We start from the raw sequence: 14,794 nt of genomic DNA on the forward strand, positions 1-14,794 counted from the left end.
TACAACTTTATACAATTTCAATTCTTTTTTTGTTTAGAATATCTATGTTATTATTAGATAATATTGAAATTGGAAAGTAATATACATATATACATATATATATATAATAAATATATATATAATGAACAGAACAGTTTAATTAATTGCTTGGCAACACACAACAAGCATTTAAATTTTTTTTTTTTGATCTTTATTATTTTTTTTTTGTAATTTTTTTTTCAAACACTTCACACCACCAAATTTTGCAAATTATAATAAAATTTGTGACACTTTTTGTATTTTGTATTTTTTTTTGATTTTTGACACACGATTTGATTAATTTGTCCAAAGGTTATAACCTTTTATGTTTATTGCAAACTAAACTAAAAAAAATTTAATAAAATCTAAAAAATGGATAATAGTTTGTTGATACTTTCAAACTCTTGGAAGAGTGTCCTTGTTTTTCGCCAATAGCTGATGCGATCGGTAGATACTAACGTTATTGAATAGTCCACACCTTTATCTTCCAAAGCAAGTGACACCAAACAAGAGTATGCTTCGTTACTTCTGAAGAGTGATCATCCATTTTTTAGATTTTATTAAATTATTTTTAGTTGTTTTTTAGTTTTGGTTTTTATTTGTTCTTTTCAAAACTCTAAACTACCGTTGACGAATGAAATATTTTGAGTTGGTAGAGGTAGATTTTGTACTGATGGTAGGGTTGTGTTGATTTTGTTTTGATCGATTACATCTAGATCTGGATGTACCGGTGGACATGTACTCGATATGAATCTGAGAAGGTTGATCGAGAGCACTCGACTGCAATGATTGTGTTGTGCAATGTTTGATTCACTGAGTAGCTGATATCTCTCGATCTTTTCAAACACTCGCTGGTTGAGCGATGCATCGAAAATAGGAATGCCAAAATAGATATTATAGGGAATCCAAGTGGTACGATAGCAATTCTCGGTGGGAACATGTACTTCTTTTCTCAACATTGAAATATAACCGATGCTATGCGATAGATCAAAGATGTTATCGATTCTTCTTACATCCGGGTGTAGATGCATATTCTCACTTGTGTATTCACCGGTGATGACATAATTAGCGGAACTGTCAGAGGAATTACTAGTAGTTTCTGGGAGTGGATCGAGTGGGAATGGTACATCGATGATTGATAGTTGTTCGCGAATCGTTTGTTCACGTGATGCATGACGCGATTGCTTGGTTGTTGAGGAGTCGAATTTGACGTAGGAGAATGCTTGGACGAGGACGGGCGACGACAGCAACGCTTCGTTTACGGTGGGAAGCAGTTGTGACAAGTTGATATTCATTGATTCGTGATCGAGCGAACAGATTCGCAGTTTCTCACAGTCGCGAAACACGTTGGGAATCTTCTTCAGTCTGCTGCCCTTCGGCAGGAGAATACTGTTCGGTCCGGTTCCGACGATGCTGTAGACGTAGAGTTTGAACCAGATGCTTGCCGCCTCGTAGATTGCCGGACCGAAATGAGCGGGTGTAACACTGATCACCGGACAACTATCGGTGGCAAACGGTGACATCGAAATCAACATTGCATAGTTCTTTAGGAGTACACGCTGTCTTGTCGCTTCCTCTAGGCTGTTCATACGCTCGCAACTCAGCAGGTCAAGGCCTGCCATCGTCGCCGGAATTTTTTCATTGTAGCGGAGAAATCGAATGGTATCACGCAGCGCAACAGCACTCGTAGCGTAACGTCGTGCTTCGCCATCGACAAACTCGCCAATATCAATCTTGGCCAACTCACCAAGAAAATCATCGAGTGCTTCATTCGCCAGCTTTCCAACCTCAAACATAGTGACAGCGTGATTCTTTAGTCCATAACCAAGATTACCCATCATCAAGAATGCGATAATAGAAGAATCAAATATTAAACCAATTCTTAAAATTGGTTTTACATCCAATGTTGATTCTTCAGATATATTTGATTCTTGTTGACTCTGTTGTTGACTTTGTTGTTGTTGTTGTTGTTGAGTTATAACTCCACTATTACTATTACTTGAAATTGATGCATTATAATCTATCCAACTTTGATTCCATTTTGTTTTTATCAATACTGAATCTGTTTGATCATCATTCTATAATAGATATAGATAAATAACTATATATTAATATCAAAACAACAAAAGATCTTTTGTTAATTCAACAAAAATAAGTTGATAATTACATTTACTAAAGGTTCCAAGTTCTTTTTCTTGGCGAATCCAAGTCGACAATAGAGAGATGCAGCTTGTTTAACGAGTTCTTCATCGACCTGGATGAGTTCCGCTAGGTTTTGAATGTTGGTACGTTCGTCGATCGATACGAATATCTTGTAGAGTAGGTTCTCAAAGTAATCGCCAGAGACACGATTCATGACGAATCCTTCGAGTGGCGGCACCGATATAAAGTCAGAGTTTGCGATCGGTACATCAATGAAGATCAATCCACGAGCCAGCAGTGAAAGTACCGATTCACGATCGAATATACCCGCTTGTTTGGGAGAGACACGCAACTCTGAGAGAATATCTAGTTCCTCTTGTGAACAACCACGTTCCTCTTCGGCAATGTGCAAACCAGCATTGAGAATCCACCAGTATTCAATAGATTTCTCCATGGTTCTACTGGGTAGCAGACTCTTTATAACGTCTTTCTTCTTCTTAAAGAGAAATCCTTTCGTTCTACATTTATTCATCATATCGATATACTGATTACGACCTACTCCCAACATTCTTAAACAATCTACCGCCGTGAAATTTGGTAATTCATCATATGATTTTGCTAAACAAAAACAAATAGAATGAGTAACTATTAACTTAATTGTTAACATATAAATATTAAATAATCTTACAATTTGCCATTGTTTCAGTCATCATAACTAAATAATATTTAAAAGGTGTAACATTTAATAAACCAACTAATTTATCTATAATATGATATGGGTATAACTAAACAACAGTTATATGTGTATGTGTATTATATTTATTATCAAAATTGATATTAGAAGTTATTAATATTGTATAATGTAAATGTTGATATTTTAATGGTTAGCTAACAACATACAACTAATTTTGATACAGATGATCTAACGATTTCCTGATAGTAAAGTCTCTCATCACTAACAAACTTTCTAACCAAGTTTGTTTTCCAACGAAGTTGATGTTTAATACTGAATTTTATTACATATTGTTTCCACTTTGTTTGTGAATTCTCTAATATCGATTTAGCATGCAATGGTAATGCATCCCATGATACTTGATTCTGAATATGTTTCTCTAATTCTTTCTCTGCATTTGAATCCATATCTTATATAAAACTAAAACTAATTAAACACTTAACTATATAACATAACAATCAACAACAATAACAACAATTACTCTTATTCTTTTGTGTTATAAATAAATAAATAATAAATAAATAAGTAAGTACAGATAATATAATATATTATAAATTTCAATTAATTAAAAAAATAAAACTTTGAAAAAATTTGCAAATCTTATTGTGATTGGTTTTAGACTAATCAATCATTTATATTCGTGCGATTCATTAAAAGAAGAATATCGGTATTAATATAATAAGATTTTATTGAATAATGTATGACTACTATTACAACAGATACATATATTTATTAATATAAATAATATAATGTATTTTTTGGTAATAGTTTGAAAATTTGATTGGATTGATTGATTGATTGATTGATAATATATATTTTTTTGTGGTTAAAAAAGTAAGTTGATAATAAAAAATATACTTTTTTTTGTTTTCTTATCTCATGTGATATTCAATGTTGGCAGATGATTGTGATTCAGAACCCTTGAAATCGTAGGAAAGTTTGATTTTGAGATCACGTTGGTTCGCTTGGTATGGAGCAACGTCGATTGATCCTGTGATTTGTTCACCCTGTCTTAGCTTCAAGACGTCGTCCAAATATAAAATCGATTGTTTCCAATGAGTGTATTGTGCACGTGGTCCAGTCGAGAAGAAAACTGTCTTGTGACCCTTGGTGAATTCGATATCAAAGTAAACTACAAAAGCATGTACACAGTCATCTCTCATTGCCTTCAACTTAAAATCTGATCTAAATGGTAATTCCTCTTTCTTAATTGTATGGATATCGATATTCTATAATAGAAATAACAAACAGCAACAACAACAACAATAACAAATGGTTAGTAAACCAAACAATTTGTTTTAAAAATTAAAAAATACTAAAATTAATGTATAATAGTACATACTAAAATAGAACAATCTGTAGTGGCAATCATTTTAGCTTGAACAACATCAACCAATGGTTCTGCCAATGCAATCTCTCTGATACAACTCATATCAAAACCATATACATTATTCCAATCTATATATATTTATATTTGTTGTGGAATATTAGATAGATTAAACAAACTATGTTAATATATTTTATAAAACTATAACTATTATTATTATTATTATTATTGTTTAGTTTAAACTTACATTCAATTTTATCTTGTTTGTAGTCGGAATCTTCGATGGCGGTGATGTGGAGCGATGCACGGTCTGGCATGATGATACCACCTGGAACGAGATACTTGTCACGTGCAAAGAGCACGGTGTCGAGCATACCTTCGTAGAGCATAAAGTAACCCATCCACTCACTGATGATGATGTCTACCTTTTCGACTGGCAATTGGACTTCCTCCATCTTTCCTTTGATCAAGACGATCTTGTTCTCAAAGTTGTTGGCCTTGATGATCTTTTGTGCGATTGGCAAGATCTCAGAGTTGTCGACACCAATAACCAACTTGGCACCGGCTTGAGCGGCAAACATACAGAGAATACCAGTTCCACAACCGACATCCAACACCACCTTGCCTTGGAAGAGATGTCTATTATTCAAAATTGCTTTACGATATGACAATGTTCTAACTTCATCTTTTAACATTTCCTGATAATAATAATATTGAAAATAATAAAGTTAATAAAATGTTAATATTCGTTTATAACTAACTTCTTTGTGCAAACAAAACTTACTTCATGAATTCCAAAATGAGAATATGAATCGAAATAGTAATCGGATGTAGTCAAATCCTTTTGTCTATCAACCAATGATTCGTTTTGGCAAACATTCATCTTTTCAGATTCCATCTTTTAATTGTGTATATATAAATAAATAATAATATAAATAAGATATGACAATCAATTGCTTTTTTGTTTAAATATTTTTAATCGATTCGTTTTTTTTGTTTTTTGAAAAATTAATTTAATTTTTTTCAAATATATTTTTTTGAAAAAAAAAAACGAAATAGATTTTTAAAATTAATTTGTAAAAGTTATTTTTAAAAATATATATATTTTATTCAAAATCGTTAAATAGTTGATTTTTTTCTATAGATTAGTCAAAACACTCATCTTTTTTTAAAAAGAGATATTTGATTAAAAGTTGCTATAATCAATCTCCCCATTTTTTTGACAAATTAATGTTAATTATCATTAAGAAAAAATAAATATTTTATTTTATTTAGATTCATTAATAATCCATTCCACTTGTTTATTAAAATAAATTCTCTTTAAAATTTATGAATAAAATGCACACAAAATCCTTCATTTTAAAAAAAATTTGTTCAAAACATTTGATTACTTCATCTATACTAGTAAATTCTAAAAAAATTGATTTGTTTTTTTTTTTATTTTATTTTATAAACTTGTATTTCAATTTATCAAAAACTATAAATTGACATTGAATTATTATAATAATTCAAAATATTGTTTTGTCTTTTAATTTGTATTTGAAAATGAAATTAATATTCAATTTATTTATTTTTTCTCTTTTGGTTTTTGGAATCAAATCACAGCAAAAGAATATAATCTAAAGTTGACTCCATGTCAGTTCTCTATTGTAGGAGTCCTCCACCAAAGGTTAATTTTTCCTCAGCTGTATTCTTTGGAATGGAAATGAAAGAACTATATCTTTAAAAGGATATATTAGTATGAATTTATTTACATTTTATTATCAAATAAACAAAAAATTGTTTTAAAATCCTATCATGAAGAATAGAGTAAGATTTGAAATTGATAACTCCTACTTTGAATTTCCACTCAATCCACAAGATCAATCTACAAGATCCAGTAGTTACTATCACATAGATAGAAGTGCATGAAGGAACCATGTACTAATTTCTCTGCCACCGAGCTCAACACTGAAAAGCAACTGCTTTCCAACGAACTGCTAATCAAAAGCTTGAAACTTTGTAAATCCTTTGGTGGTATGAAAAGACTCAGTGGAAAGGATACTTTTTATTTTTGCAAAAAAAGGCTCTACATCTGTATTATTACAACAATTTTGCAAATTGTCACAGTCCAACAAGGGAGTGCAAAACATGACGAGTTACAAAAAAAAGTCAGTGAAATGGAGACCTTTTTAACTTAGAGAAATTTTTTTTTATTTTGAGTCATCCTAAAGACCAATTTTTCTTTTAGGATTAGTTTGATGAGCTAGAGTACGATGCCATACATCCACGAACAAGATCCAATACGGCTTGACCACTAACAAAATAAAGTGATTCGGCAATATCCTTGGTACACTCATCGAACTGTAGGGTCCCAATACCTTTGCCTTTCGATATTTGGCAATAATTTCGAACTTGGTTCATCACAAACAAACCATTAAAATGTTCAAAGTATTCTGGGTCCTTCTCAACCAAATATTTGATGTCCTGCATGAAACTATTGACCTTATGATTCTTTGACAGAGGATATGGGTGATCATTCTCTACATGTCGAGACACAAGGTCACTTACCAGCCTCTCTGACCTTTTAACCAACTCATCAGTTGATGAGGATTGTTTGGTGCATTTGTGCAAATCAGAGACTCTATTGCTAAATAAGTTATACAATGACTTGCACAAATTGCACGTATTGCCACTTGACTCTTCTACAACTCCTTGATTTCGGCAAGCAGTATATTTAAAATTACAAAGATCAAATACATCTAGATAACGACTTTGCGTCGTTTCCACATGTTCTCCAAATACCCATACTCCAAACTTTACATAATTAATATTTGTTATACCTTTGCAAAATTTAAAGTTTGATGGTAGACGCAGGTCAGGATACGCGGGGAACGCCCTGGTGCCAATATTAAATGAAGTACACAACTCTATAAATAAATCTCTAGGTATTGCCACGATATCTTCAAAGCTGACTGTACTCTTAAGCTGGTAGTCCAAAGTACATGAAATGTTAAACATTTGACCAAACATTGTTGCATTAAAGTATCCCAAAGATCGACCTGAGGGATTCTTATCATTCCTGAGGAGATCCAAAAGGTTACCCACAGTCTTTTTTAATAAACCATTATCATCTACTACCGACTCCAGACGATCTTGTAGTCGTTTAATATTCTGCTGATACGCCATCTCAACATCATAACATTTCCTATCAAAGGTTGCTTGATTTACTTGTAAACTTGTATTATCACATACACCAGCAGCGCTGCCATCATAAGCATTAACATTGCCTTGCCACGCGTAAAATACAGGACCAATATATAGTTTTAAACAGTGTTAGAAACTGGTGTGTGGATAACAATGTTGATATACATACCTCCTTTTACCAATTTGTAAACTTTATTTCCATTAAATGAATATTGCTTGACGTTCCATGATGCAATATCTTTAAAAAATGTCATAATATATTCAATTGTTGTTTGACTATTGTCTAGTTGTTCGAGGTCATGATTAACAAACACATTATTACAAATATCAATAATTTGATCCGCGGTCAAACATGTAGCATCTGTGAAGTATGTAGGATGTACACCACCATTGTAAGGTACAATTAATTGATTGATCACATATTCCTATTATAAGTGTTATATATCAAAAGTTGTAAGTAATCACTGTATCGATCATAATTTGTGATCAGATTGTAATTTGAAACATACCTTTATACAAGGAAAATGTTTATTTTTTAAGAACTTATAATCATGAGTGCTCTTAGATCTCTTCATCTTTATAAATATAATTCTTTAGTGGGCTAACACTTGAAGGCGTATGTATTGGACTGAGAGAATGATATAATACATAACGAATTACGCGTAACCCAATTATATAATAAGTCAATCCCTTGAATTATAGAACACCTGACAAGTAATAGTTCATAAAGAACAAATCTATAAAAAAATTAGAGATGAAATACACTATGTATTAATAATGAACAATGGTTTTATTTATCACAAAAAAATTATAATGATCCAATTTTTTTATAAAAAAAAAAATTAGTGGAAACACTCTTTGAGAAAAAAAATAAAAAAAATATATAAAATTATTTGTTTAAAAATATTTGTGAAAGAAAAAAAAGTTATAAATTTGAAGATGGAAATTATTTAGTAAATTTTGATCACTAGAGTGATACATAATTATTAATGTTAATGTATTTTAATGATTCTTTAATATTTTGTTCATAATACTCTTATCTTCACCTCTAATTAATATATTAAAAAAAGAAAAATTATAAAAAAAAATCATCTATTTAATTAACAACTTGAGTTTATAGTTTTTGATGTATCACAATTATAGTTATAGATTAAAAGATATCTAAAAATCAAATACTTGAAAGTTAGAGATAAATCCAATATAGTTTTAATTTTTTTGCAAGAATCATATTCTATAAGTTGATAATCTGCCTCAATATGAATATATTTCAATACTATGTTATCAACACTGTACGTACAACTCTATCGATGGAATTATTTCAAACAAATGAAATAAATAACCAAGGACTATTTCAAAAAAGATTGTAAAGATAACAAACAGTACCAGGTTACACTTAGATTCATCATTATTATTTTCATTTAATTTTTATAATTTTCTCTTCTTCTAATATATTTCATTTTCATTCTTTAGTTATATATTTAGATTCACAAACACCAACTCAACAGGAAACACTATATTCCAAAAAACATCATTTGTTTTACAAGTCTCAGAGGTTCTCATATTAATGATCTGTTTTGGATACTATTCTGGACTGGATGGTCATCATTCTAGTATTGAAAAATGAATGTGCTCAAGATAGAAAGTATTATACAAAGATTCTCCAATATATATTTATCAATTCTACAATATTCAAAGATGGTGATTGAAGAAAGAAATCATTGACTTACTTGAATTACCTGTTCTAATAGGGATCTTAAGATGAATATCTTATTAATTGTTAATATTACCTTTAAGTTAAAACTCTGTAATGATCAACTTTTGTTTTATTTTTATTTTTTTTTTGTTTTAACCACCTAAACTGTTTTGCTCTACAACTTTTGCCAAATACGCCAAGTCTCCTTAAACAACAAAATTTACCTACTCAACAACCAAAATACAAAAGGATGATGTGTATTTGCAAAACAACTAGAAGGTATTAATAAAGGCATGAGGTTTTGTAAAGTAGTATTACTGTGAGTAGTACAGCTTTAACAAAAGGTTGGAAAGATATGTAGAAAAAAATAATAAACTTAACTCGATATTTATATATGTTATAAATGAATATGAATAGGAATATCGAATTAAGGATTTGTTTGGTGTATTTATAGTTTCCCGTAATCCATAATGAATGGATTGATTCGGTTGGAACCTAAAATGGAATCGTCAGCGATTTCCAGACTTAGGATCCGAAATTTTTTGTTGACTTGTTATCAGTCAACAAATTGCAGGTATTGATATTAACCTGCTAGTTCGTGTTTTATATTATATATACATTCTCACACTGGCTGTGAGAAATAGCCAATCAAATACTATTATTATTATTATTATTTTTGTTTATAGTTATTATTAATTAATAAGCTTAGTAGTATTAGGATAGAATAGATCTAACAGTAGTTGAGTGTTGATGAACAACAGTATAAAGTGGTGGCACGTAGTTGAGGATTTAGATTCCAATCAGATTTAAATTTGCAGAGCAATCGACAGTGATTCCTTGGGAGATAGAATTAGCGATTGTGAAGCTAAGCTTGTGGTAATTGGCATCGATTAATTTGGTGTAATGGGTGACTGCTCTCTTGACGGTTTTTTCAGCTTGTAATGGGTACCATCACCAAACATTTCACAGGACAGCGCCTGCCATAACGAATGTACGATAGCAGCAGTAAGGTGGGTGAAGTGGACAGTAGTATTGAATAGGACCTTCGAACTTAATGCACGAGTGCTTCCAAATGCGAAGTCTATAGTTACAGTACTTGTGGTATATATGTTTGATAAAGGGAAAGGAACTGCTGTGAAACTACATTCCTGCATATGAAGAAGAAATGTTCATGTGGGTTGCTGAGTTCAGTAAACGTGTAACCACGGATCTCACAGACATGACCAGTGCGCTTGTGGTTGATGGGAAAACAAATTTTGTAACCAATGGATTACAAATTTTTGTTTTATCCGCATGCGCACCATGTTTATTTAAAGTTTTGTATCGACATCTGCAGGATTCGAACCTGCGCCCCCGAAGGGATTTCCTTAGCAGGGAAACGCCTTAAAACCACTCGGCCAAGATGTCTTGTTGAAAATGAGAAAAAAAATTTTGATGTCATTCGGATTTTGTTTGCCAAAAATTAAACAACACATGTTCCTTCCTAGTACTACATCTTAATTAACTAATATTATTCTTATCATTAAATTTTAATTTTTCGAGAGTGGTACTTCGAATAGCTATCTACCTACCCTCCGATTGTTTTACTATTATAAAAAAAATGCTTCGGTCATTATACAGGTAACATAAGTAGAAACACCTTTTTAGATTTAACAACACAAAAAACTAAACATACTTGAAAGAATTTTTAAACAATGTTTGTGTGTTTTAAAAAAAAATTTAATCAGGACTTTTGGGGCTTTGAATTAAATGTGTCTGTCCGTTTATTAGAATTAATTAATAGTTTAATTGAATTAAATATTTTTATTATTATTATTATTTGTTATTGTTAAATTTTCAAACATAGAATGATAGATAATTCAAAATTTTTATTATTGTTAATCACTTTTACAGTTGTGATTATTATAAGTTTTGCAGATGATGGATGTTTATTAACAGTTGGAACACAATCGTATAACTTTAAAGGACTGTATGTAGTTAAAATTAAAAATTAGACCTAATAATTGTATTAATATTGATTTATTTTAATATTTAGAAACCAAACATATACATATACAGATTCTCTTCGATACACTTATTATTTTAGTATTTGCACTCCAAATGTAAAATGCAGTGTAGTCAATTCACATAGTGGTTCCTGCCAAAATGATCCCCGAATTCAAATGTTTGTAAATTGTGGTCAAGCCAATCAATACATATATCCATTGAGTATGTTTTTTAATATCTTCATCTAGACAATTTTTAAATTAACCTTTATTTCCTATTTTAGCATCTGGAACATCTGGAGGATTACTTAAATATACCAATGGAACCATTTGTAAGATGGGATCAATTCCAAGATCCACTGATATTCAAATGTTGTGCGGAGCTGGACCAACTGTTATAAAATCAGTAAATGAACCAACTTTATGTAAATATGTTATCATTCTAACCAGCTCATTGGCATGTCCAAATGTAGTTTCAACAACTAGTACTACTAGTAACAGCGGGGGAAATTCAATCTCGACTACTGGTAGTATAACAACCGACAAAAATATAATAACCACCTCGGGTAGTATCACAAATCAAGCTATCTCCACGACAGGTAGCATCGGAACAAGCAGTGGTCGTATTTCAACTTCTGGAAGTATTTCCACTTCTACTCAACAATAAGCCAAAAGTAGAAAATAAACAAACTTTGTATTTTTAACACAATCCTACGACGTTAATAATTTCATCATATTTCATTTCCAGAAACAATAAATTATATATTTAGGACTTTTGAATTATATTTTTTTAAATGTTTTTTTTTAATTATATTTATTTAATTATTTTTTTTAGTTATTGTTGTTACTGTTGTTGTTATTATTGTTGTTGTTTGAGATATCAACTATCTTGCTATCCAAGTTTGATGGTTTCTTATCTTGAAGCATTTGCTTGACAATGTCCAATTCTTCTTGCTTTCTGGCATCAGTGAATTTCTCCTTGAGTTCACTCTCCAATACGTTGATCATCTTGTTGGTTGGTAAGGTTTCCAATTGCTTCAAGAACTCTGCTTCTAGTTCGGCCAACTCGTTATCGTTGATCTCTGGTGCACTCTCTACTGCAGTGACTCCACTGCTCTCTCTTTCAATTACATCCTTACCAATGTCATATTCATCTGAAATCGATGTTGGTTCACTGGTAGCAGCAGCAAATGTCTCCAAATTCAATGATTCTAATTTAATATCTTCTGTTGTTGGTGTTGTAGCTGTAGTAGTTGTTTCGCTATTATTTTCTTCTGAAGCAGCAGCAGGCAATTCCAATTTATCAACATTTCCATCTGACTCTTCGTCCAACTCGAGATTCTCTTCCAATGCCGCCAAATCTTGTTCATCGTCGACATCGTCTTCGTTATCTTTATCTTTTTCGGTCTTGATCGACAATGCTTCCTCCTCTTCACGGAGCTTAGCTTCCTTGGCGGCAACCAATGCCGGGTCGTAGAGCTTGTTGAGCTGACCGACGTCCTTACCCTCGGCAGCCAACTCTGCCTTGAGAGTCTCGAGGAGAGCATCGTAGTCGATCTTCTTTCCGTTGTCATCGAATTGCTCGACGGCGTTTTCAATCTCGGCGTGACGATCCAAGATGAGATTACGATTTCTGGGCAGACGTGTCAGGATCGCCTTGTTGAACAAACGGTACTTGGCGTATTGCATTTCATCGGGTGTACGATTCCATAGCATGCACTTATCGTTCATCTCGACGAGCCATTCACGACGTGCCTTTGTCTCGATCGCCTCCATCTTCTCACGCTTCAGCTTGGCCAGACGTTTGCGCTCTGCTTTCTGTTCGACCTGTTGTTGACGTGCCTTCTCGAAACCCATATCCAAGAGGAAGAGAGATTTCTTCTTTTCGGCGAGTTCCTTCTTGATCTGTTGTTTCTCGGCCTCCATCTTTTGGTGGTTGGCAGCTATACGCTGACGACGATCCTCGATGAACTCCTTCTTATATTGAACGTGTCTTTCCTCTGCCAAATAAGCAAGACGTTGCAAGTTCTTCTTCATCTCTGCATTCATCAATTTTCTGTGAAATACCAACTTTTCACCCCATTGTTGACCTCCTTGTTGTACTAATCTATTCATCTTTTATTATTATTATCTATATATCCAATATCTTATTAACCTAAACTAACTTGTTTTTGTTATTATTATACAATTAAATATTTTGTGATCAATATTCAATATAATTATTAATCTAATTAGATTAAATTGATATATATTAGAGTTGAATAGATATGAATGATAATAGTTTGATCATAGCAGTGTGTGAAAAACTTTAATGATCAGCTACAAGAAAAAAAAAAAAACAAAAAAAAAAAACGAAAAACTTTTTCATTTTTTATTAAATTTTTGATCCATACCAATTGTGTGATCTGATTGTTTATGTTATGAATAGATAAAGCAACAATCCATAATATAATTTTGATTATCTGTTGATCAACATTTAAAGTTTATAGTTTTTATCAGTTGCGATTATCTTTTATATAACAAATACATACAAATATTTTAAAAAAACAAATAATCAATTTTAACATTATCATTTCTAAAGAAATCAACATGAATGAAGAATTTAAATTTAAATTTTGACCAATCAATCTATCAATCTTATAAATAAAAATCAATCAAGTAGTTTGAACATTAATTAAAAATATCTTATTCTTATTTTGTTGTTTTTGTAAAAATTTTTTTTTTTATTTTTTTAAATTAAACTTCTATCGAAAATGACAGATAATAATAAAGTGATTGTTATAACAGGAGCATCATCTGGTATTGGTGAATCACTTGCAAAGTCATATGCAAAGAGAAAAGATACATCTTTAGTGTTGGCATCTCGTGACATTGTAAAATTAGCTAGAGTTCAAAAAGATTGTATACAACTTGGTTGCAATCAATGTATAATCATTAAATATGATGCTTCAAATCAATTAGATTGTGAGTATGTAATTATTATTATTATTAATATCAATAATTATAATCTAAAACTTGTATACTAAACAACTTTTATCTTATTTTATATATAGATCATTGATAAAACAAACATTGTTAAAATTGAAAAAGATTGATCTGCTAATATTGAATGCAGGTGTTTCCTATCATAATCTATTCAGACAATCAAAGGATCTATCGGTCTATCGTCAGATGATGGATATCAATTTCTTTGGCTACATGTACACCACCTATTATGCACTGGATCAAATGGTTGGACAGTACGAAAAGACCGGCGTTAAAGCACAGATCGCCGTCGTCTCTTCGGTATCCGGTGAGCTAGGTCTTCCACTACGCGCTGGTTATTGTGCATCGAAATTCGCAGTCAACGGTTTCTTTGAGTCGTTGCGCATGGAGGTACCACAGATCGATTTCACAGTGCTGATGCCCACCTCTGTAAATACACCGATGCGTCAACACTCACTAGGTCATAGCAACAACAGCTGCAACAACAACGATAGTTCAACCAACAAGATACAATTCAATGAAGATGAAAGTAAACGTATGTCTCTTGAGGATTGTTGTTTCGTTATTGTTAGATCGATCGATGCCAAACGCAAGAAAGTGGTGTTTCCCTTCAGTAACTATCTAGCCACCGTTATCAAACCGATCTTTCCAAACTTTATAGAACGAATGGCAATGAAGAAAGCTGGTGGTTCTATTGTACCTCAATCAAAGCTATAACTAAAAAA

General features: G+C 31.7%; 6 protein-coding genes and 1 non-coding gene across 7 annotated transcripts; 2 read left to right on the top strand and 5 right to left on the bottom strand.

The window, feature by feature from the left end:
• Positions 1-626: 626 nt before the first annotated feature.
• fam91 (FAM91 family protein) lies at positions 627-3,300 on the bottom strand (the record flags this gene model as incomplete). Its single annotated transcript, XM_020575026.1, has 4 exons — positions 627-2,096; positions 2,186-2,778; positions 2,849-2,945; positions 3,061-3,300. 4 exons carry the CDS (start codon positions 3,298-3,300, stop codon positions 627-629), a joined length of 2,400 nt encoding a protein of 799 aa, XP_020435440.1.
• Positions 3,301-3,765: 465 nt separating this feature from the next.
• Positions 3,766-5,118, bottom strand: prmt1 (protein arginine methyltransferase; the record flags this gene model as incomplete). The annotated part of the gene is made up of 4 exons (XM_020575027.1): positions 3,766-4,122; positions 4,236-4,351; positions 4,468-4,918; positions 5,005-5,118. The coding sequence occupies 4 exons, from the start codon at positions 5,116-5,118 to the stop codon at positions 3,766-3,768; spliced, it is 1,038 nt and encodes a 345-aa protein (XP_020435441.1).
• Positions 5,119-6,452: 1,334 nt separating this feature from the next.
• PPL_04117 (uncharacterized protein) lies at positions 6,453-8,966 on the bottom strand (the record flags this gene model as incomplete). Its single annotated transcript, XM_020575028.1, has 5 exons — positions 6,453-6,662; positions 6,771-7,489; positions 7,576-7,831; positions 7,916-7,981; positions 8,934-8,966. 5 exons carry the CDS (start codon positions 8,964-8,966, stop codon positions 6,453-6,455), a joined length of 1,284 nt encoding a protein of 427 aa, XP_020435442.1.
• A 1,298-nt stretch (positions 8,967-10,264) lies between these two features.
• Positions 10,265-11,751, top strand: PPL_04118 (uncharacterized protein; the record flags this gene model as incomplete). The annotated part of the gene is made up of 4 exons (XM_020575029.1): positions 10,265-10,419; positions 10,946-11,068; positions 11,186-11,307; positions 11,369-11,751. 4 exons carry the CDS (start codon positions 10,265-10,267, stop codon positions 11,749-11,751), a joined length of 783 nt encoding a protein of 260 aa, XP_020435443.1.
• PPL_04119 lies at positions 10,424-10,506 on the bottom strand. Its single transcript has one exon. It is a non-coding gene; the product is annotated as a tRNA-Ser (tRNA).
• A 164-nt stretch (positions 11,752-11,915) lies between the features above and the next one.
• Positions 11,916-13,199, bottom strand: PPL_04120 (uncharacterized protein; the record flags this gene model as incomplete). Its single annotated transcript, XM_020575030.1, has 1 exon — positions 11,916-13,199. One exon carries the CDS (start codon positions 13,197-13,199, stop codon positions 11,916-11,918), a length of 1,284 nt encoding a protein of 427 aa, XP_020435444.1.
• A 638-nt stretch (positions 13,200-13,837) lies between these two features.
• Positions 13,838-14,786, top strand: PPL_04121 (short-chain dehydrogenase/reductase family protein; the record flags this gene model as incomplete). Its single annotated transcript, XM_020575031.1, has 2 exons — positions 13,838-14,052; positions 14,138-14,786. The coding sequence occupies 2 exons, from the start codon at positions 13,838-13,840 to the stop codon at positions 14,784-14,786; spliced, it is 864 nt and encodes a 287-aa protein (XP_020435445.1).
• Positions 14,787-14,794: the final 8 nt, after the last annotated feature.

This window comes from Heterostelium album, assembly GCF_000004825.1.
Source record: "Heterostelium album PN500 unplaced genomic scaffold PPL_contig8, whole genome shotgun sequence".
NCBI classification, from domain to species: domain Eukaryota; phylum Evosea; class Eumycetozoa; order Acytosteliales; family Acytosteliaceae; genus Heterostelium; species Heterostelium album.